Source organism: Podarcis pityusensis, assembly GCF_964106645.2.
Source record: "Podarcis pityusensis genome assembly, chromosome: 13".
Classification (NCBI taxonomy): Eukaryota; Metazoa; Chordata; class Lepidosauria; order Squamata; family Lacertidae; genus Podarcis; species Podarcis pityusensis.
The window spans coordinates 41,757,204-41,780,891 of NC_138038.1; the positions used below are offsets into that span (position 1 = coordinate 41,757,204).

At 47.7% G+C, this 23,688-nt stretch overlaps 1 protein-coding gene across 1 annotated transcript in view; it reads left to right on the forward strand.

Annotated features, from left to right (window-relative positions):
* Window positions 1-23,688, forward strand: part of TEP1 (telomerase associated protein 1) — a 54,264-nt gene that overhangs the window by 17,479 nt on the left and 13,097 nt on the right. Inside the window, exons 16-41 of the mRNA XM_080978140.1 lie at window positions 124-198; window positions 1,760-1,881; window positions 3,072-3,134; window positions 3,447-3,590; window positions 4,619-4,795; window positions 5,523-5,643; window positions 6,712-6,836; window positions 9,138-9,254; window positions 9,354-9,471; window positions 9,935-10,129; window positions 11,252-11,442; window positions 11,549-11,702; window positions 11,844-12,023; window positions 13,147-13,239; window positions 13,389-13,521; window positions 14,721-14,871; window positions 15,155-15,294; window positions 15,527-15,612; window positions 16,211-16,325; window positions 16,604-16,829; window positions 16,947-17,017; window positions 19,827-19,873; window positions 20,203-20,327; window positions 21,470-21,569; window positions 22,010-22,165; window positions 22,753-22,962. Of these exons, the coding sequence (XP_080834266.1) occupies window positions 124-198; window positions 1,760-1,881; window positions 3,072-3,134; window positions 3,447-3,590; window positions 4,619-4,795; window positions 5,523-5,643; window positions 6,712-6,836; window positions 9,138-9,254; window positions 9,354-9,471; window positions 9,935-10,129; window positions 11,252-11,442; window positions 11,549-11,702; window positions 11,844-12,023; window positions 13,147-13,239; window positions 13,389-13,521; window positions 14,721-14,871; window positions 15,155-15,294; window positions 15,527-15,612; window positions 16,211-16,325; window positions 16,604-16,829; window positions 16,947-17,017; window positions 19,827-19,873; window positions 20,203-20,327; window positions 21,470-21,569; window positions 22,010-22,165; window positions 22,753-22,962 (3,435 nt within the window). The remainder of the gene's footprint in view (window positions 1-123; window positions 199-1,759; window positions 1,882-3,071; window positions 3,135-3,446; window positions 3,591-4,618; window positions 4,796-5,522; window positions 5,644-6,711; window positions 6,837-9,137; window positions 9,255-9,353; window positions 9,472-9,934; window positions 10,130-11,251; window positions 11,443-11,548; window positions 11,703-11,843; window positions 12,024-13,146; window positions 13,240-13,388; window positions 13,522-14,720; window positions 14,872-15,154; window positions 15,295-15,526; window positions 15,613-16,210; window positions 16,326-16,603; window positions 16,830-16,946; window positions 17,018-19,826; window positions 19,874-20,202; window positions 20,328-21,469; window positions 21,570-22,009; window positions 22,166-22,752; window positions 22,963-23,688) is intronic.

Below are 23,688 nucleotides of genomic sequence, written 5' to 3' on the forward strand. Positions count from 1 at the left end.
ATTTCAGATGGGGAGGCGGGGGGGGGGGGTGTCTCTCCCAGCCCTACCCAGAGATGCTGAGGCTTGAATCTGGGGCTTTCTGCACCCACCCATTGTGCCTGTTTTGTTTGCTTCCACTTCTAGGATGCATACTACAACTATGAAGAGGATCACAGAGCCAGAGATGTCATCATGGACCTCATTGCTCGCCGCCAAAAGGTGAGTCTCTGGGCTTGCACTGTGGATGAATTAATTGACTACAACCTCTTTATTTGGGTGGCTACCTTAAGAATGAAAGGAAGGCGTTAGCTAATTGATTTGAATTTGAACACGACTCAGCAGAGCAGTCCTTCATTTCCTTTTTAAGTGGTACGTATATCTGTTACAGGGATGCAGGTGGCGCTGTGGGTTAAACCACTGAGCCTAGGACTTGCCGATCAGAAGGTCGGCGGTTCGAATCCCCGTGACGGGGTGAGCTCCCGTTGCTCGGTCCCTGCTCCTGCCAACCTAGCAGTTCGAAAGCACGTCAAAGTGCAAGTAGATAAATAGGTACCGCTCCGGTGGAAGGTAAACGGCGTTTCCGTGCGCTGCTCTGGTTTGCCAGAAGCGGCTTAGTCATGCTGGCCACATGACCTGGAAGCTGTACGCTGGCTCCCTCTGCCAATAAAGCGAGATGACCGCCGCAACCCCAGAGTCGGCCATGACTGGACCTAATGGTCAGGGGTCCCTTTACCTTCACCTATATCTGTTACAGCAAACAGTGTTGGAATTCGTTTATTTCAATTGCGTATATGCAGCCTTTCAGAGCGAAAATCTCTGAAAGGTGACGCACATTGAAACCATAATGCACAGTATCTCTTCCAGGCAACAATACAAAGCTTTTAGTATTGCCAACAAATGAATCTTCTTGAATGGAGCCTGTCATTTGCAATTTTTATAACGTATATAATAAAACATGCTGCCCGCTTTAACAACGGGTGCTTTTTAAATGGTTGCGTCTGAAGCTACCTTGTACCACACCAGACATTAGTGTGTGCTTTTAGTGCCAGGTGAAGACCCATTTATTCACCTAGGCATTTGGGATCCTCTTCATATCAGGACTTATATTTTTCTCTGTGGGTTTAAAAAAGCGTTACACTTCCATTTATTGATCAAATTTATATCCTTCCTTCGAAAGGAGCCCCTTTTGGGCTTTGTTTTTGCATTTTAAAGCTCTGCTTTATTCTTCTGTCACTTGTTATGTGCCCAGAGAACTATGTTGTTGGGCAGCCTGTAGAAATGGGAGGAGGTGGGTATCCAAAGATTTATGAACAGTGCTGAGAGGGCAACCCACCTCTGACTTAAGGAATGATGCTGTCAAACAGCAACAGCAACTGTCCTTGTGCAGTGAGCCTCCCCAACGCTGTCCTCTTTTGGAAGCAGCGTGCTGGGCTGAAGAATGATGACCCTTTGGGCAGTGACACCGAGGGGGTGGTGCCCTGATGCAATGAACAATAGACGATGCTCTTCTAGGATAGTGTTAGCAGATCTGTGCATCTCCTTTGGCAACAGAGAGCCTCAGTGTGGCGTCCCAACTCCTCCGAGCTTTCCATGGTTTTGCAGAGCGCAGCTGCTGAATGATTTAATTTCAGTTCACCAGTGAACGCTGCCGGTTAATGGGGAAGGCCCTGTGGGGATTAGCCATGTGCTCAGGCAATTTGCTTTGGGCTGCTGATGGGGTTTCTGGTTTCCTACAAGTTCCTGACTCCTGCTTGCTTGCTTCTCACTTCTCCCATGCCAGGTGGACAGAATTCTTCTTCTGAGTGCTGAGCCCCACGTCCCGCTCCTTGGCTCTGCCCTTTGGCTGTATCGCCACCATGTGTCCCCCGACTGCCTCTTTGTCAGTGTCTGTGCGAATGCAGCGTAAGTAGGGGAGAAGTCGCAGGGACTAGGAAAGCTGCCTTATACTGCCTTATACATAGAATCAATTGTAGATTGGAGGGGGGACGGACCCTAAGGATCATCTAGTTCAATTCCCTCCCCCCCTCCAATGCAGGAATCTCAACATGTGGTTCCCCCATCCATTTTGAAACCATAACATACCCTGCTTAGCTTGGGAAATCTGCTTCAGCTATTAGTCTTTCCCAATCCCATCCATTTAATCCAGTGCTCTTGGGAAGAGTGATAGCATCATGTTCTTAAGTAAATGTATCCAAGTTCTTCATGTACATTACTGGCCAATAGGAGCTTTCCCCCCCTATATCACTGTCTCTCCCCTGCCCCCCCCCTGCCTTGGTAGAGAGAGCTACAACCCTTCTTTGAAGATAATTATTATATATTTATTTTTCCCCCTGACGGGACTCAAGACATCTTACAGGGACTGCTAAAAACATAGAAAAATCAGTCATTTTTAATTGTATCATTTCATTCAGTTAATCAATCAATCAATCAATCAGTCATTTAATTCTATCACTGTTTAATTGTATCTCAAACTATTTATTAACTAATGAAGTCATTTATTGAAATACTTTCTGCCCTTATGTAGTAGGCAGCTTCTCATTAATATACTGTATTTTTCCGTGTATAACACGACCCCTATTTCTGGGGAAGATTGCCCAGAGTTATTGAGCTTTTCTGGGGGGGGGGGAGATTGCCCACAGTTGTTGAGCTTGGGGGGGGGGGATTGCCGACAATTGCTCACCCACCAAACCGCCACTGCCAATCACACGCATCCACGAAGCCAGTAGCCGACAATCGCACGCCCGGTTGCCTCAGCAGCAGCAAATCGCAAACAGACCTTGCCGCAGCCACCATTCACCCCCTTAAACGCCACTGACAATCTCCTGCTCGAGGCACCCACCAATCGCCTGTCCCATCCTTCACTATCCATGTATAAGACGACCCCAAATTTTTAGCATTTTTTTCTAATAAAATAACCTCGTCTTATACACGGAAATATACGGTACTTGCATTTCCCACTTTTATTTTTATTTTTTAAAGCTCTGCCTGGGTTTGGAGCATTAGAAAGAGTGGGGGGGGGAAGCATGGGGGGTCTGGTGGAACACACCCCATAAACTTTACTGAGTACTGTTCCTTCCCCTATTCAATTTTAGGAATCCAAGTACTTCCGGTTCCAGGAATGTTGTGATAAGTGGGTTCAATGAGCAAGTGCTCAGGTGAGTCTCAGAACTGAGCAAATGCAGAGGAAATGCTGGCTGGCAGGACACTATTTACCAATGTGTATTTACTGAGAGAACTTCAGCCGTCTTTGTTCCTTTGGATAGCTGAGGATTAATTCTGCAAATGATTGCTGAAAGCCAGAAAATGATTTTTTTAAAGTGTGTGTTTATGAGCATTGAAGGCTGGTGGCTACTAGCAGTTTGGCATGCAGCCAGCCATGGAAACAGAAACATGAGAAGCACCTTGTTCATTTTGGGTTTTGTTTTGCATTTTGTGCTGGATTAATAACCCCTTTCTGTATTTTGCAGGTTTATGGCCGAATGTGGCAACTCCCGGTTCCTAGAGCACGTTGGGAAGGCCGATGAGCTCCATGGCCTGCCCAAGAAGCGGAAGGCGGTGGCAGCTGAGGTGGAAACTGGGGTTGCCTCCTTGATACCACCCCCCAAGAGCAGGTAACTGTGAACTGAGGTTTATGTATGGGTTGCCCTACAAGTGGAGGTTCGTAAAATTTATATACTGCTTGATTGTAAAAAAAACCAACAGCAACCTCAAAGCTGTTCACAGAAGGAATAGCAGGTTAAAAACAACTATTTAAAACATCCAAAAAAATTTAAAATCAACTATAAGTTAAAATCCACATTAAATGCCAGTCCACATTCTACAAACTGAACAGGCTAAACAAAAATGTATTTAGCAGGCAGCAAAAACAGTACAGTCATACCTTGGTTTTCAAACAGCTTAGTTCTCAAATGTTTTGGCTCCCGAATGCCACAAACCTGGAAGTGACTGTTCTGGTTCGTGAACTATTTTTGGAAGCTGAACATCCAGCAGGGCTTCCATGGCTTCCAATTGGCAGCAGGAGCTTCCTGCAGCCAATCGTAAGCTGCGCCTTGGTTCCCGGATGTTGTTGAAGTCAAAAGGACGTCCAGAATGGATTTTGTTCGCCTTCCAAGGTACGACTGTACAGTGAAGGCACCTGCCTGATCAAAATGGCCGAGTGGGCACGTGTGGTGCTTATAGAATCATAGAATCATAGAGTTGGAAGAGACCACAAGGGCCATCGAGTCCAACCCCCTGCCAAGCAGGAAACACCATCAGAGCACTCTTGACATATGGCTGTCAAGCCTCTGCTTAAAGACCTCCAAAGAAGGAGACTCCACCACACTCCTTGGCAGCAAATTCCACTGTCGAACAGCTCTTACTGTCAGGAAGTTCTTCCTAATGTTTAGGTGGAATCTTCTTTCTTGTAGTTTGGATCCATTGCTCCGTGTCCGCTTCTCTGGAGCAGCAGAAAACAACCTTTCTCCCTCCTCTATGTGACATCCTTTTATATATTTGAACATGGCTATCATATCACCCCTTAACCTCCTCTTCTCCAGGCTAAACATGCCCAGCTCCCTCAGCCGTTCCTCATAAGGCATCGTTTCCAGGCCTCTCAGGGTTATAACTCCTTTTGTATCCTGAATCATTTCCCTCACAGGTGGCGCTCCGTCAAGATTTTTGTTTCCTCCACCTTCCGCGACATGCACGGCGAACGGGACCTGCTGATCCGCTCCGTCTTCCCTGAGCTACGAGCCCGGGCAGCCCAGTTCTGCCTGGCGATAGAGGACATCGACCTCCGCTGGGGGATCACTGAGCACGAGAGCCAGCAGAACAAGTATGAGGAGAGGAGGGGAAAGACCAGGGTTACTTGGGGGTGCTCCAAACTTCCTCAGTTCTAAGTCAGCTTGTCTGATAGTTGAATTTTAGTTTAGCACAGCACCCTTTGACTACACTTGGAGAGTAGTAGCCTAGCTTACAGGGTAGAGTGCAGGCCATGTGGTACATACACAGTTCTACTCCTCCAGTCCTTCTTTCCTTCTGCCTGAGGCGGCTGCATCACTTTGCCTAATGTTTGGGCCGGAGCCTGATGCCCACCCCCAGTCTCATGTCCGTAATTTCTCTTGTGCAGTTGGGGGGATCTTTTTGAATTCGTTCTTTGGAAAAGTGAAATGGGAAGCTACCTTATACTGAGCCACACCTTTGGTCCTCTAGCTTAGTACTGCCTACACTGACTGGCAGAAGCTCTCCAGGGTTTGGGGCAGGAAGTCTCTCCCAGCCCTACCTGGAGATGCCGGGGGTTGATCTTGGGACCTTCTGCACACAAAACTGGTGCCCTACCACTGGACTGCGGCCTTTCCCCTATTGACTGAGCGAATAAAGAAAACACAGCATCAAAATTTTCTGTGCGTCAGAAGCAAGGCATTATGGGAGTTCTGTCAGAACACCTTGACCTGTTTTTCTTCCCTGTGTAACACTGTCTCCTGTAAATGCATTTAGGAAGGCGGTGGTGGGATTGGAGGTTCAGCAGACAGATGTTCTAAAGGTTCATTATCTCTCTCTAGGCAGCTGGAGCTCTGCTTGTCAGAAGTCTGTCGGAGTCAGCTGTTCATTGGGATCCTTGGGGAGCGGTACGGCCACGTCCCTACGGAGTATTCCTTGCCAGATGAAGCCCATTTTGAGTGGGTGAGTGAAGAGACTGTGAGTTAGCCAGTTCTAGTGCTGCTCAGTAGCACTTAGGGCCCAGGAGGAAGCATTCTTTCCCAAACAAAACGGGCACAGTCTGGTTAGCAGTTTTCTCCTTTTCATACACAAGATAGAAAATTTTCTGCTTATCCCATGAATAGCATTCTGGTATGTGCATGTCTGTTCCTGAAGGGTTTTCCCAGCATAGCTTACAGAACTGTGAAAAGAATACACTCCCTATTCTTAGCCTTGGAATCTTAAAAAAGGCATGGCACAGAAAGAATACTAATTGGGAGAGGGAGAAGGAACCACGTATTTTTCCATGTATAAGACTAGGTTCCCCCCCCTTAAAAATGTCAAATATTAGGGGGCGTCTTATACTCTGGGTCATCTCCCCCCATTTTCTTAAATCTGAGTCCCCCAAAATAGAGGGCGTCTTATACATGGGGGCATCTTATAGATGGAAAAATACAGTAAGTAAACTCTGGTATCAATTCTTAGTTTTCGAATGACCATGTGGAATGGGAATAGTAAGCAAGGAAGTGGCAAAAGATGCTGATCTCTCATGGCGTGTCCCTGCTTCCCTCATTCTGTTAGCAACCTTCTCAGTATTCCCTATCAAAGGGAATACTGTCCATGGATATAACAGATTGCAGGATAAATAATTTTTTTTAAATGAATTTGCTGCCCTAGGAGACTTAGGGTTGTTTCTAATGCAGCTCTATATTAAAGTCACTTTGGGGGATACTTGTACCACTGTGAAAATGTTTTGCTCCAGTGGAACATTGTCACACGAGAGAATGCATAGTAGTCAGGTGGCTGGTAACTTTGCAGAGCCTGTTGTTCGATTATTTCCTGCAAGCACAGCCGTTGCACATTAGAACCCACCCTTGTGCTAGCAGGCAGAGAATGTTGAATCCGACTAAACTTCAATGGGAAGGGGAAGAGGATGTGAGGGAGAACTGACATTAAAAGAGCAAGAATGCAGTCAAAGAGAAGATGACCTCAAAACGGCTCTTAGGAGTCCTTCAGGTTGCATGTTGCAAAGATTGTATGTTGTCTCCACAGGTGAAGTCTTACCCAGCAGGCCGCTCCATCACTGAGCTGGAGGTGGTTCAGTTCCTGAACGGTTGTGAGAACCCTGCTGCACCATCCAGGAGCTTCTTCTACCTCCGGCAGCCAGACTTTCTTGAGTAACGCATTTTGTTTTAAAATATTTCCGTATGCCTGTAATGTAGTGTAGCTTAATGTTTGTTTTTTTTTAAATCAATTAACCTGCCATAACCTATGATAGTTACTGCACAAAAGCACCATTAGTTTTGTTCTGCTTTATAGCTCAGTCGGCAGAGCATGAGACTCTTAATCTCAGGGTCACGGGTTTGAGTTCCGTGTTGGGCAAAAGATTCCTGCATTGCAGAGCGGGTTGGACTAGATGACCCTCGTGGTACTTTCCAACTCTGGTTATTTGCTGATCCCAATGGAAATTGCACTTGGTTTTGGTGCAACATTTTCCAGATGCCACGTTGGGCTGAAATTTGGCATTCTGGAGGAGAATTGTGCATCCTGAAGATTCATGTGTTTCTTTTGAGTAAAGTAAGCCCGTCAGATCTCTAGTCTTCTTTGTTAGCTGTAGACAAAATGCTTTGAATTGTGTGAGTATCTGGTGAAACTGTAGGATTGGGCTTGTGGATGGGGCTGTGTTCCTTTGATCCCTCCCTTTTAGAGATGTGTAGACCTGTGGGGAAAGGGATCAGAAAAATCGGTGTGTAGTGGTTAAGAGTGGTAAGACTCGTAATCTGGTGAACTGGGTTCGCGTCCCCACTCCTCCACATGCAGCTGTTGGGTGACCTTGGGCTAATCACACTTCTCTGAAGTCTCTCAGCCTCACTCACCTCACAGAGTGTGTGTTGTGGGGGAGGAAGGGAAAGGAGATTGTTAGCTGCTTTGAGACTCCTTGGGGTAGTGATAAAGCGGGATATCAAATCCAAATTCTTATTCTTCTTCTTGGTAAGTTTTTGTGGGCCCCGCAGGCCTTCTCTACTTTGGGTACCAAGTTCAAAATCTTCATAACAGCCCTGCAAAGTAGGTTTGGGCGAGAGATAGCAACTGGCTCAAGAGCATTGTGGTTGAGTGGGGATTTGAATCCCATGTTTCCCTGATCGTGCTCTGTCTCCACTACAACACACAAGCTTTACATCTGGCATACATTATGGGCATTAAAAACACATTTGTTCATGTGTGCATACCATTTTTAGTGCTTCTGCTGGGAGGCAAGGAGCTGTCCAGGGTCCTGAAGCTCCACTCCCTACAGAGTACAGTACTGTGCTGTGACAACACCTCTGCTCCAAACATACACTCTGGTTATAGCTATGCTGTTTGTGCTAGCCTCAGAGGATTGCAACTCTAGTGAGAGGTGCTGAGAATTTAATTTATTGGCCTCCTTGTCTCTCTTGGGTATCTCTTCTTTTGCATGTGCTTGCAGAATCACATTTTTTCAGTATCCCTTGGTATGCAACCATGATACGTAGAAGCAAAGCCACAAAACGGTTTGGAAAGATGTTAAATCTGATTTGTAACATGGCCTGAGATTCCTCTAGCTGTAGGCCCACAAGAGGTGAATGAAAGACATCTGAAATAATCGGGGTGACACATTTCCCTTCCATTGTAAAATTGCATATACAGTGTGACTGTAGAATTGCTGATCACAAGCAACTCCCATCATAAAAGGGAGATTGTTTATTGCAAAGCAAACTGGATTCCTGTCCAGTTCCTTTGAAGGAAAGGATGACTCAGGAGGAACAATGGATTATAGTCGTCATCATCATTATCATTTTGTTTGTATGCCGCCTTTCCATAGTTGCAACTACGCTCAAGGCGGCTTACAACATGACAGGATTTTCATAATTACAAGATTACATAATTACAAATATAGCAGAAGTCATAAACAATAAAACACATCAGATGGAAACGATTTCCACGTAAATCATAAGATCTAAAACTAAAGATACAACAATAATACCAATAACAGCAAGGAGCGCTCAACCCTCCATACCCCCCCCCCAATAAACATAGTCGTACCTCGGAAGTCAAATGGAATCAGTTCCAGAAGTCCATTTGACTTCCAAAGCGCAGCTTCTGGTTGGCTGCAGGAAGCTCCTGCAGCCAATCAGAAGCCGCCAAAGTCCCATTGGGTGGTCGGCTTCCAAAATAAAGTTCAAAAGCCAGAACATGCACTTCCAATTTTCAATCATTTGGGAGCCAAAACGTACGAGTTCCAGGGCGTTCAAGAACCAAGGTACGACAAGGTACATATGTGTATAACTCGTATCCAAACTTCTTGGTCGTCCAGCTTTGGATTTTCAACCAAAACACCCAGGTTCTTTTGAAAACATGCATCTTGAAAGCAAATCTCACAGAATGTGGGTTTCCCTTTGATTCAGAATTGTGGTCTGTCTTAATCTAGTGCCTCTTTGCTCCTCTGTCACTCTTGGCAGCTCCGTGCCAGAAACGTGGAGGGCAGATTTCGTGGCTGAGTCAGAGGAGGCCAAGCGCCGGCTTGGAGACCTGAAGGAGAGCATTGAGAACCATGGCAGCCTGGCTTCATGTAGCAGGTGATGGAAAAGTGGTATTGGTGGGGGCAGTGAGAGATCCCATGACCCTTCCGCAAACGTCTTCACTATCTGTGGTTCTCTCTTCTTCTGTTATTTTAGATATGTTTGTCAATGGGGCGGGGTAGCCCAGGGCAGGCCATACGTCAAGGGGCTCGAGGATTTCGGTGTCAAGGTCCTACAGGATGTATGGGAATGCCTCCGGCGCCAGTTTATAGAGGTAAGGCCTGAAAAAAGCAAAGACTGGGCAAGCGTGTTTGGGTTTTTTCTTAACGGACTTTTTGAGTGGAGGGAAGCTTGTTCCCAGCAGTTATGTCTACAAGCATCCTCTGTAACGGTGAGTTTATGGAGTGGGACGAGTTCCCCAATATCCCCCTTCCCAACATCATCAACAACATGCCCTCCAGCAAGAAATATAATATGTTTTGATCTCAAGGTCGTGAGTTCCAGTACATGTTAGGTGAAAGCTTCCTGCATTGCAGGGGGATGGACTAAATGAGTAAAGAGAGAAATGTAATGGAGGCTTTTCAGAGGCACAGTGAAGAACATCAACCACTCTTGCAAATTTTTATTTCATTTTTTAAAACACTGCAGTTTGAAGCCACAGGTGTTTGTTTTTAAACTAATCACCCTTGGGTGCCTGTCTGCCTTTCTCCTCATTCCCATCCCTGCTTACCCCCCAGGGAGATGGCTCCACTCTTGCCGATGATGAACCAGAAAAGGAGGAAGAAATTGGCCTTCAAGACTCTTTCCAGGAGTTGCAGCAGAGGAGGTTTTGTGCCCGGGCAAAACTCGTCCATGCTGTGGCTGCCCAGCTGCGTGGAGGAAAGCTCTGTATTGTGAGCGGAGAGCCTGGCCAGGGGAAGACTGTCTTCCTGGTAAGTAAAGGAAGTGAGATTTGGAGGTGGGAAGGCATCACTAGATGCTAACAGTGAACTCGATTCTCAAAGTGTGTAGGTAGTCAGAACGCCATCCATGCACCAAGAAGATACATTCACAGGGTTGGGGAAATGCCTTGGTTTGATGTAGTACAAAAAAGAGTCTTTAAGAACAATAAACCAAAAAATGCTGAAGGGGAGGACCTCAAAATGTCCTAACAAGACCTGAGCATGTTCATTGAATGCTGGGTTGGGAATGGAGTGGAGACTGGGTTGATAGAGGAACTGGAACAGAACGGCCTAGCAAAGGCCGGCAGTCAGGCTGGCTAGAAACTGCTGGTGTGGTTAGCTACCTTTTAAATTAAATTAAATTTTTGTTTAATGCTCTTTTCAAGCAGCAGTAAAGCTTTCATCAAAAGAGGGTCAGTGTTTAAGAGGGTTGGACTAGGACCTCACAGACCAGAGTTCAAATCTTGCACTTGGCCCTGAAAGTTCACTGGGTTGACTTTGGGTCAGTCACCTCCCCTCTTTCCCTCTTCTCTTTCGGCCTAACCTCTACCTCACAGGGTTGTTGTGAGGATAAAGTAGGGAGGAGAAAACCCATGTTTATCACCTTGAGCTGCTTGAAGGAAAGGCGAGATATAAATAAATTAATAAACCTGAGAGCTGAGGGAATAGTGACTTCTTCAACCCACGGAAAGCACATATTTGTCATGACTAAGGTATTTGAGGGCAGAAACTACTGGAAGTTTATAGAAGATTCAGGAATGTACTGGAAGACTCTGGAAGGTTCACATTGTTTTGACTAACTCAGGGTCACATGGAGCCAAGAGAGATAAATTTCTGGGCTCAGCGAGCTGCTTTATCTCTTTGCTCTCTTACTCTGCATATGCATTGTATGGAACGAAGTTTTTGCCTCAGTAAAGTTTTTCTTTTACTGTAGATCTTTGACACTCTGCGTGGTTCCTTTTCATTTACTGCGAGACACAGCTGTTTGTCAATATTAGCATGGAATAAAAGCTAGGAGAATGAGTTATGGGGTCAACACTGGCCAGGCCTGATTTGGCTCGGCTTGGACCTGTTGCTGAATCCTTCTCTTCTGCTGTCTTCCTTTTACCTCAGGCGGCCCTTTCCCAGGTGCTCAGAGCGAAGACCCCACTGCAGAAAGAAGACCCTGCTCCCAGTTACCACGTCGTGACCCACTTCACCCAAGCCCGGCCCGATCAGGCCGAAGCCCAGGTCATGTTGGGTCACCTGTGTGCCCAGCTGAGGAAATTGCTGGTGCATCCTCCAGCCCCACCCAAAAGCTACAGGTTAGCATGGCGGCCATTTTGAGGAGCCTGGTTTATCAGGGGTGATGTTGCTTCACCTGCAAGCTTCTGCGTAAGGGAATAAGAGGGCTGCTCTGTTTCCTTTCAGGGGGCTGGTTGGCCAGTTTGACTCCCTCCTCCATTCTGTGGCCCTGTCTTTGAAGCGACGCCAGTCTCTGGTGGTTTTGGTGGATGGCGCTGACCTTACCTACACGGCCAGTGGGCAGCTGGTTTCTGATTGGCTGCCTGAGGAGCTGCCCCAGGTGAGCTTTATAGCTACCCTTACCTGTGTGTGAATATAGCGTGCATCCTTTCCCACCAGCCACATACAGATGATGGTCCAAAGTTCCCTTGCACCTGCTCTTTGCATGAACCTTCTGTCTTTTCTCTGACTCTCCCTGCAGCGAGTTAGCCTTGTCCTCAGCGTCTCTGAGGAATCTGTACTCCTTGGGTCTCTCAAGCGGCGGAAGGATGCCTTCTCCGTCCCCCTTGGACCTCTGGACCCCCCTGACCGAGTTGCCATGGTCCGCAAAGACCTGGCCTTGTATGGCAAAAAGTTGGAGGAGTCGGCTTTCAACAACCAAGTAAATGGAAAAATGAAATGTTGTGTTTGGGGGTTGAATTATTTGATGGTGTGGTCTGGAAAGCTATAAGTAATCTGTGTAAATTCTGGGACCTGGACTGTTCTGCACAAGTGTGGGATTTAAATATCAGTTGTAGGATTCCATGCCCAGGGCTGTTCAGCCTTTTCCTTTTGCTTAAGTTACTAGTCCTCATGGAACTGAAAACATGTGGGCAATTCCTGGTATGATTTTGGAAAGAAATGCATGTGTTGGGGTTAAAGAGAAGGAAGGATGCTGTTCTAATGAAAGTTTATTGCTTGCTTGCTTTTCCCCATGTAACATGGGTAAAGCACATGCAGAACTTTGCTCCTTGAACCGTGTTCACTCTTGAGCACCACCTATAACCCAGTGCAGGTTCCAGATCAGCTGTGAAGTGGTTGGTCTTTGCTTATTGCTCCACCTGTGTTTCTTCCTGATTATTGAGAAAGGAGCAGGGAAGAAAAGGAGTGGTTTTCCTGGGCTATTCAGAGCCAGAGGATGGCCTAGTAGTGGCTGGAGAACTACCGAGTCCTGGATTCAAATCCCGACCCTGCCATGTAACTCTCTGGGTGACGTTGGGGCTAGCCACTGTCTCTCCTTGGCCTAACCTACCTCACGAGGATGGTTGCGAGGATAAAAGGGGGCTCCCTGGAGGGACGGTTGGGGTAGAACGTACTAAAATGTTGTGCCCGTGCTTCTCCCCTTTCCCCCTCCAATGATCAATACTCCAGTGATTGGAATGTAAATGGGGAGCCTTTTTTAGATTCAAGGGCCACATCACTACCTGGACAGTCTCCCGGGGGCCCACATGCCACTGGTGGGCGGGGAAAGTGGGCGGAGCAACAGATGTAAATTTTACATGTTGTATAGTAGGCTGGTTCATTCACACAATCACACGTTCCTTTCTGTAGGCAAACAAAGGACATTACTGGAGTTGAAGCACACATTTTAGCTAGGCAAAAACACCCAGAGGGGCTGGTGAAGGCCCCAAGGAATAAATAGAAAGGCTTGGGGTGCTGCTTTTGTGGGGGCTGGGGCCTGAGGTTGTCCCCCTGCCCAAGTAGAGGATGCTTTGAGACTCTTGATTCTGCCTGTTTCCCTACAGATGCGGCTGGTGCTCCTGAAGCGAGGCTCCCGGCAACCTTTGTACCTGACCCTGCTGACTCAGGACCTGCGGCTCTTTGCCCTGTATGAGAAGGTGAGGCAGCTGTTGAGACGGATCATGGGTTAGGGAGGAGGAGGAGGAGGAGCGACAAGGCATCGCATGGCTCCAGACCTCAAGGGTCTTTCTGCACAGTTGGATCATATGTTTCTTCTCCTTCCCCCTCCTCCCCCCTTATCCACAAGCTCTCGGAGAGGATCCAGAAACTGCCTGTGTCACTTCCTTTGCTGCTGCAGCACCTGCTGGGCTGCCTGGAGCAAGATCACGGGGAGGAGATGGTTTCTGTTGCCCTCGTGTGTCTCTGGGCCAGCAGAGACGGTAAGTCCCACGCGAGGGGGAAATTCAACGGTGACATTAGGCACAGGCCAGAGGCTAATGGGCCTGTGAGGGCCACACCAGATATCCTTCCCGTGGTGCCATTTGTGATTATTTGTGTTTGTGATGGTCTCTGGGTGATTGTCTGCTTTCGATAATTCCTCTACCTGTAAATATTTCAGGGAAGACACATTGCTTTGTTTCCACTCTGAAATCCTTCCAACTTTTCAAATACCACAGATGTGACAGGGGAGGGGCTGGGTTATTGTGCTTCTGTTGCACTATAGCACAAGAGAGTACCCCTCTAGACTTCAGCAATGGATTCACCCTCGCCATCATTTGGCTGGGTTGTCCCAGCCATTCTGGACAGCTTCCAATGCATAATAATAATAATAATAATAATAATAATAATAATAATAATAAAACCTATAACGTTAAAAACTTCCTGATACAGGGCTGCCTTTGGATCTCTTCTAAAGGTTGCATAGTTTTTTGTCTCCTCAACCTCTGATGGGAGGGCGTTCCACAGGGTGGGCACCACTACCCAGAAGGCCCTCTGCCTGGTTCCCTGTAACTTCACTTCTCACAGTGAGGGAACCACCAGAAGGCCCTCAGAGCTGGACCTCAGTGTCGAGGCTTGGGAAGCAATGTAGAATGACAAACAAAAGCAGGATGATGTTTGGACGGTCTGGCATAAATCACCACTAATGCACTATTATCAGCAAAATCCACCCGCAAAACACACACACACACACACACACACACACCAGTCTGCAGGGTCCTACTGTGATGTATCTGAGGCAAAGATGGCCAGTGTTTCTGATTATATTTATCTGATGGCCTGCCTTCCAGTTAAATGGTTCTTAGAGTAGCTTACAGGTTACTTTGTCCTCTGGTTGTTGCATGGGGCCAGGTCATGTTTCTCTTCAGCTCTACAACCCCAGAGCAGGCAACTTCCAGTTGGATCTGAGTGTTCCTTCTAATGCAGGAATATGCAGCTGTCTCATACAGGGATTGAACTTGCAACCTTGGCATTACCAGCACCATGCTTTAACCAACTGAGCTATTCAGGTTCCAGTGGCACTTGATCTACATCAGGCCAGTTGTTGGGGGACGCTGGGAATCATAGGCCTGGAGGGTGCAGATTCCCCCGCCCCTGGGCCTACTCTTAGATAGATGACTGTGGTCGTGACCCTCTGCAGGTCTAATGGAGCGAGATCTCTACACCATCCTTGCTGACTTGAAGGACCTGAATGGGACTGACTTCACCATGGAACACGCCATCTGTGTCGAAAGACAAGCCAGGAGCCATCCCATGGCCCCCTTCTTTGACTTCCTGCGGAGCCTGAGGGGGTGAGTAGTGATATTAAATTCCCCAGAATAATCTTTTGGAGAATATTTTCGAGAAATGGATGCTTCTTTGAGGGGTGGGGTATATAAATAATAATAATCATCAATAATTTATTATTATTACTATTATTATTCCTGTCATTGGGGAGTTGAGACTCGGGCTCCCATCCTTGGCCCTGGGTGGAGAATACTATCCAAGCACATTTAGGTAGTTTTTGAGAGCAAAAAATCCTGGCTCTGTTTTTGGGGAGCACTGGGTTTATCACTCTCTGCTGTTACCCCACAGCTTGCTTGGGGCATGTGGCTCCCCCGCAGGGCCTTCAGGCTCTCGGCTGCATCTCTCCAGCGCCCCCTTGAGGATGGCAGTAGAACGGCGCTATCTGAAGAATTCAGGCTTGGACTACACAGCTCATATGCTCTTGGCAGGTAACCCTTCTCACCTTTTTGGTACTATGGAATTACTGGTCTTTGGCTGTTTCTTTCTTTTTTTAATCAGCGGGTTGAAATGTGCCACCTTTCAGCAGACCTTGGTAGTACTCCAACCAATCTCTAGGTTGCAGCTGGCTCAATAGGTCAGCAAGGGGTGTTGCAGTTCAGCCAAGTGGCCTGTAGTGGGCGCTAACACAGAAGTTGTCTCGGGTCTCTTTTTTTCTTACAGCTCATTGGTGGAAACTGGTAGGCTTGGACGATTCCTGGAACCAGAACTGTGAGGCAGAGGCCTTGATGGCCCTCCCCTATCACATGGTAAGTGATCTCTGCTAGCCATTGACGACTGGGGAACTAGGAGGCCATGTTGAATAATATTGAGATTGGAGAAGCCAGTATAAGTTGCATTTTCAGCTGAATTTAGGGAAGCCACTTGAAGCATCGGTTGTTGAGCTATCTCATTGATTCTTTTGTTTGATTTGCTCATTGCAAACAGCTCAAAGTCTGTAAATATTGATAATAAACCTGATTTGCAATGGGAGTTGAATAATTTTGATTGCAACTGTAGATCTCAAGATTGGGGTGGGGTGGGGTGGAGAGACTTGAGAATAGAGCTGTTGTATGGAGGTGTGGATCTGAACTGTATCCTTCAGCGAAATGAACATCCTCCCATTTATTTATCAAAATTATTTGTATGCCACCCTCTTGCAAAACCTGAGAGTGGTGTGCGGCAACATAAACCCTTTAAAAGCAATAATTGATCTCCATTGTGGAAGGAATTTTGATCCTCAACCTACCTATTCCAGTCACCCAGTCTTTTTAAATGCAGTTATTATTAGCTTAGTGCCTAGAAATGTCAAGAAAATTTTTGAGATCTGCAGATGCCTTCTTAAACCACAACTCTCTCGTCCATTAGGCCCAAAGTGAAAACTTTGAAGTGCTGGGTTCTCTGCTGACGGACCTGAGCTTTGTGAGCGCTCACGTCCGGCTGGGTCTCCTCCACAGCCTCTCTGAGGCCTACGCACTCTATGGTGAGCCACTGATGCCCCCTAGTGGCTGGAATTGGGGTAGCAGTTCATAACGTGCCATTGTCCCCTGTTGGATTAGAGGTTTGGAGATTAAGCTGCTCTCTTCCTGACCGAGATGAGAAATTTGCAGGCTGGGTATTGGCAAAGCTGCTCCTGGGCTGGGCCAAAATGTAAGGCAGCACTGCGGAAACGCGAAGGGTCGTTTCAGGTCAAATGGGCATACTGAGATTTGAATTCATCCAGTCCGCCTCCATTGAAAAAGGATTCTTTGGCCTTTTCAGAGACTGCGTCTGACTTGGAGGCCGATGAGACTGTGAGGACCTTCCGGGCCTTCCTGCATAGAAACATGAGGCTGCTTTCCCAGAATCCTCTGCTGCTTCTGCAGCAGGCAGCCAACGAACCGCACGGCTCGTCGCTGTGTGTTCAGGCTATGAATGAGCTCATTGACAACGGGAGGCCTATCCTGAAATGGGCTAACAAGCCCCAGGAAGCTCAGAAGACAAACAGGTAATTCCGCAAAGTATTTGCTGTATTTCATCTTTTCCTTTTTCTGTAAGACTCATGGATCTTGTTTGGATTCTCCCTCTCACACTCTCCCCCCCCCCCACCTCTGTTACCCAACAGCCTTGTCCTGAGTCTGCCTGCCACTCCTTCTTGTGTCTCCATTGCCCCTTCTGGAAAACTGGCTGCTGTGGGCACTGTTGGAATTGATTTATTGGTTTGGCGTGACCCCCGCTAATTGATTTACGATCCACAATTAGCTCTTTATGCCCGGCGCGCTTCCTCCGAGCTGCGCCACTCAGCTCCGTCTTCAGTAGCTCTCCAGTCACGCCTCAGCAGAGTTGAACACAGCGGTGAAACTGTCACGTAGCTTCCACTTAGCTTCCGACAAACACACAGAGAGACCAGGTTTGTCTAATATCAGTTCTTTATTCCGACTTTCCCCAGGAATCTCCTGGGCTCACAGCAGCCATGACAAACTGCCACCTTCTCTCTCAGAGAACCAGAGAGGAACAGAGTAAAACTCCTCCCAGCTTCGAAAGCTGACGTCAGAATGCTGAGGCATCATGGGAACTTCTTAACCTGTTAAGTTCCAAACCCAACACCCCCTCTTGCCGAACCATTCTGACAAGACCTTTTTGAGTTCAACACCTTCCCCTTTGCCTTATGCCCCTTCCCGGCATCTTTCCCAGGCACCTGTTGAACCCCTTCAACACTCCCAGAATCACACTGTGCGACACTTTTCCACGCACTTGTGACCTGATACCCTACTGACCCATTTGGGCCAGCAGTTGTGTCTTCTCCGTCAGATCCTTCCCCCTCTGACTTGACACCCTGTTTGTGAGCTTTCTCCATTACGCTAACCGGAGATGAAGCCTCACACCTGGACACTCCTTTCACAACCTTTGGAAATGCCCAGACCTGCCCTGAACCCTGATCTTGGACCTGGTCCCCATCACCGGGTTCTGAACCCTGATCTTGGACCTGGTCCCCATCACCGGGATCAGCCTCTGCCTCCCTTTCCTCCTCAGAATCAGACAGACATTCTGAGAGAAAAACAGAACCATTCCTGAGTCTTGAACACCCACCCTGTTCACAGAACTCAGCCTGCTTACTGACCAGCAGCTTGGTTTGATCACCCTCTGGGTATGCAAACTTCCACCCACAGAAGATCATTTCCTGAACCTTTGGACCACCTGCCTCAAAGAGCTCAAAGGGCTCTTTGGCTACCCTCCCAAACCCGGGAAAACCATGTACCTGTGCACCCTTGCATGCCCTGCACCCTAGGGACCTCCCACATTTCCGGAGTTTGTACCCTTTTGTGCACCTGTGCAGCTTTTGCACATGACTGGGAACCTTAGCACACTGCACCTGTGCTTTTCCAGCATTCCCACCACCCTCCAGAGGTGACTCCAGAACAAAGAGATTGTTCTGCCCCCTTTTCACGTTGGCCACTTGTTTCCCCCCTCTGAAAATGGATAACAAACAACAATTCAGTCCCGGCACAACGTAGACCTCTAGCTCCTCCTGTAAAGGAGAAAAAAAACATGTTAGCCACAGCAGAAACCGACTTTCTCATTCCGTCTGCTAACATCACAGTTGTGTCCTGTTGAAAACAGCCCTGCAGTTCCGCATTTCGCCAGCAGGCTCGCTTAGCAGGTGCTGACCAACAGCAGTATCCAACACCCAGCGTGTCACCGTGTCCTGGCTGGAGTTGTTCTTCACAGTTGCCATAGAAGCAGTGATAAGAAAACAACCCTCCCCAGTGTCTGAACCACGTCTTTCCCTTGCGTTCCCACGCTGGCCTCCTCTCCGAGACTGATTCCCATGAGAACTCAGCTGGTTGACCTTGGGACCTTCCTGCCCAGCTGTCTCCGCTCTCCATGGGCAGCAACGACGAACTCCAGTGGAAAAACACTGCCCGGGGCTCCTCCCAGCCGGCTTGGCCCTCCTTCTCCGGAAAAGCACTCTTTGCCAGCTCCGCCCCCTCTGGCCTGGCTCCCACTGCGGCTTTCTGGGAACCTGCTTTGTTGACATTCCACTCCAGCACGCACAGTGGACAAGCCTTTACACTTGCCTTTGGAATCCTTCGCCCCCCCGACCTGCTCACTAGCACTCCTTGAGGCTAAAGCATCAGGAACAGGGGCACCAGCCATCTCCAGGCTTTTCTCAATACTTCTCCAGGGCTCTGGCCTCCTGCTGAAGCTTCACAGCACATCCCAGCACAGCCCTTGCTGACTTTACGCCCTTGCCCAACTTCTCAGAGTGAGCTGTTGAAACGCAATGTCCTCCAAGACCTGGCTGTCTGCCATTGTCTTCCGTTCTCCCAAGGGGCCCCAAGCTGTACTCACAGATTACAAGCTCCTCCGGCACCCATCCGTGGGGAAACGATTTTCCAGCTGCTCTCAGCTCCCAGCACTCAGCTCTCAGCACAGGCAACCACTTAGTGTCTTTCAGCCAGCTGCTCTGAGCTCCGCAGCTCTCCTTTGCCTCTTAACACCAGGCAAAAATCCCTGCCAGCGACTTCAAACGCATTCCGGCACTTCAAAGCGTTCCTGTGACAGTTTTTACGATCGGTGATTAAGGGCCCATAACCTGTTGGAATTGATTTATTGGTTTGGCGTGACCCCCGCTAATTGATTTACGATCCACAATTAGCTCTTTATGCCCGGCGCGCTTCCTCCGAGCTGCGCCACTCAGCTCCGTCTTCAGTAGCTCTCCAGTCACGCCTCAGCAGAGTTGAACACAGCGGTGAAACTGTCACGTAGCTTCCACTTAGCTTCCGACAAACACACAGAGAGACCAGGTTTGTCTAATATCAGTTCTTTATTCCGACTTTCCCCAGGAATCTCCTGGGCTCACAGCAGCCATGACAAACTGCCACCTTCTCTCTCAGAGAACCAGAGAGGAACAGAGTAAAACTCCTCCCAGCTTCGAAAGCTGACGTCAGAATGCTGAGGCATCATGGGAACTTCTTAACCTGTTAAGTTCCAAACCCAACAGGCACTGCTGATGGAATCCTGCACCTCCTGGATGTAGAGACTGGGCAGGTAAAAACCTGGTTTGATGCGTCCCACTTAATAGCACCCCCTCACATATCACGCACCAAGTAACTGCCAGGCCTAAATTGCCGCTTTGCGGAGAACCTAAAAACCACTGGTCCATCTTGTCTACACTTGATGGGCTGCAGTTATTCAGGGCTTCAGACAGTGGCATTCCCAGCCAGGGAATGCTGGGACCTTCTGCATTTTCTACCTGTGAGCCCAGGAGCTTGATTGACGTGTGTGTGTGTGTGTGTGTGTGTGTGTGTATGTGTGTGATGTTTACAAAGACTTTTCTGAAGTTCTGACGTGCCCCACATCCTTCCCCAAATACCTAGGAACTGAAGTCCTTGCTGAGTGCTTGTGATGGGATCTCAGCCTGTGAGTTCCTGTCGGAGGTAACGGTCTGCCTCGGGGCCTTCAATGGACGCTTGGAGCTGTGGAGCCTGAGGGAAGGGTGCAGGTAAGCCTGTCCAAAATGGTGGTCTGAGACGGCTCCATAGCACAGATGGTGATAGCTGTTCGTTGTTTACCTGTGAGGCAAAATGAGCAGCGATGGTCTGACATGAGGTTGGCCAGAGGGAAATGTCTCCCATGGATCAGTAGTGCTGGAACGGCAGGCAGGGCACGCAGATTTAGATGTTCCTGACAAGGATCTGGCAGTCCACATGCCAATTAATGGCAGACCCAGGAACAACGTACGTTGCAAGTTTATTCCCTCATGATGTGTGTTTTTCTTTCCGTTATCAACATCCAGATGGTGTTTAAAAACATTCCTGGTCACCCAAGGATTTGATGTTGAGAAAAATAATAATAATAATAATAATAATAATAATAATAATAATAGATTATTTATACCCCGCCCATCAGGCTGGGTTTCCCCAGCCACTCTGGGCAGCTCCCAACAGAATATTAAAAACATAAGACATCAAACATTAAAAACTTCCCTAAACAGGACTGCCTGCGTCAGTGTCTCCGACACAGAGAGAGAACGAAAGCAACAGCAAACATAAACATCCTGTGAACAGGAAAATACGCAGACTCTGTGACTCACAGCCTGCTCCCTTTTAAGGTGGAACAGAAATATCCTAACATCGAGGTGTCTATTTCCTTGACATCTGGTGGGAGGGCATTCCACAAGGTGGGCACCACTGCCGAGAAGGCCCTCTGCCTGGTTCCCTGTAACCTCACTTCTTGCAGTGAGGGAACTGCCGGAAGGCCCTCGGAGCTGGACCTCAGTGTCCAGGCTGAACAATGGGGGTGGAGATGCTCCTTCAGGAGCAGCTGAGGCTGTTTAAAATGTATTTATTTTTATTTATTCATTCATTAGAGTGGGATAGAAATTTTGAGGAGAGCATTCCTGGGCCAGGCCGAGTCCAGCATCCTGTTCTCCACATTGACCAAATAGATGCATGGCTCTGGGAAGTTTGCAAGCAAGACCTGAGGATAATCGAATCCAAAATGGCTGCTGTAGCTAATTTGCTAATTCTTAATTTTTCCAGTATCTTCCATCCTGCTTCTTGCTTAATATTGCTTGACTAGCTCAGCTGGGTGCCAGCTTTAAGTGACATGTTCTTCTTTTCGTGTTGCTCGCGGGGTGTTTAGGCTCATGGGCACAGATGCCCATAAGACCCAGATCACGGGTTGCTGCACCAACGCTGGCTGCAAGCTGCTCGCGACTGTCTCCCTGGATGGCCACCTCAAGGTATTTGCTGTCTTCCAAACTTTTCTTTCCAACTTGTTTCTGTCCCAGCTTTGAGGGGGATGATGGCCATTTTGACAAAGGCCACATGCTAGAGCACTGGTTTGAAAAGTTGAAGAATTCTGGAAACTGTAGTTTAAGAGTGCTGAGAGTTGTTAGGAGACCCCTATACACCTCCCAGGGGATTCTGGAAATTGTAGCTCTGTGAAAGTGGATTGATTGATAAACCACTCTGGGGATTATAGCTCTGCCAGCAGTTTACTTGCATTATCAAGGTATGGGGGGGAGCAAATTCTTTCATGTGCAAGTAATTACAGAACGCTTCCTTAAAGGAACGGGGAAAATTTATGGATTGGCAATAGTGACACTTTTATTTTTTAACAGGGAAGGAATCCTTTTAGAATGCAGTAGCAATAGCGCTTGTTTGTAATTTTCTTTTTCAGCTCTGGGAATCTACTCATGGTCAGCTGACACATGAACGAGACTGCTTGTGTCCTTTGAACTGTGTGGCCTTTCACCCCGAGGGTCAATTGGTCGCCACCGGAGGGTGGGACAGAACTGTCACTGTCCTGGATGCTAATGAGATGAGTGTGACCTCGGTGAGGAAGGGGGAAATATTCTAAATATTGTTGGTTAGGGGTGCGTTAAAGAGATCAAGACAATGAAAACAGAGGCAGCTTTCAGATTTAGTCTATTTCAGAGATGGGAGAATCTGTGATCTTCAGATGTTGCAGAACTCCTATTAGCAAAGTCATTTAAATAACACAGCTGGAGTCTGGAGAGAAAAGTCCTGATAACACTTGACTGAGGAAAATGAACAAAGCAGCATATAATTTGAGAAACAGAAAATAGGGAGACATTCAGCCAAATATACAGGGGAAAACTCTCTCAGAACTACACAGCCAATCAGAGCATGTGCTACCTCACTAGAAATCATGCCAGTCTGCTAAGCCTCCTCCGTACCTGGTTAGCTGTCTTATTGATAACAGAATTAACCTTTAAGTTACAAATTGAAGCATCCCTGCTGTTTCACTTCTGACAACCACAACTCCCCTGATTGCCTCTGCTGGCAGAAGGGGCAGATGAGAGTTGCACTCCAGCCACATCTGCTGAGTCATAGGTTCCCCATCTTGATGCACCTCCTACAGAACGGAGCAGCTTTTTTGACTCCTGTTTCCCCTTACAGGTGATGAAAGGCCACGATGCCTCCATCCATTCCATTTCCTTCTCCTCGGCTGGAAATGTTTTGGCAGCAGGAACCCTGATGGGATCTGTCCATCTCTGGTCGTGGCAGGAGGCTGTTGTCTTGAAAACATTCTCAAGTCACTCGGGTTGTGTCTCCGTTGCTCTGTTCCTCCCAGGGGGCGAACTGCTCACAGCAGGAGAAGATTGCAAGGTGGTATTATTACTAATAATAATAATAATATTGTATTGATTGGGAATGGGTGGAATGTTGGGAAGAAGTATATGGAGAGTTGGGTGTATCCTTTCCAGAATCTTGGGAATTGTAGCTCCATGGCGTGGTCACTCTTAACAAACTACAGTTCTCAGGATACTTCAGGAGGGCAGCAGGGAAGCTATGACTGTTCATACAAGGTGTGACTGGAAAGTTCGGTGAATGGTCACAGAAACCGGACAGTGAGAAATATTCAAACGTACAATCGGCATTGGAAACCCACAAAATGCTCACAATTGTGCATGAAGATGAAGCTGTAACTTGAAAGGCAGTGTGTAAGTGGTTTAAGCATTTCTGTGAAGGGCGGCAAACCACTGAAGATGACCCCCGGTCTGGCAGACCGTCGACGAGCAGAACGTCGGCAAACGTCGGCAGAGTTCGTGAGTTATTGATGTGGGATCGGCATTTGTCTGTTCAAATGATGGCGGAAGAATTGTATATTCTGTGTGAAATCATTACTGAGGTTACTGAGTTGTCCCACCCTCCATATTCTCCCCATCTGGCCCCACCAGATTTCTTTTCCCCCAAAACTGAAATCTGCACTGAAAGGGCACGGATTTTCCAACATTTCACACGTCCAAAGTGCTGTGACAAGGGAACTGAAAGCAGTACGAAAAGAGGACTTCTCCAGAAGCTTTCAGCAGTTCTACGGACGTTGTCAATGGA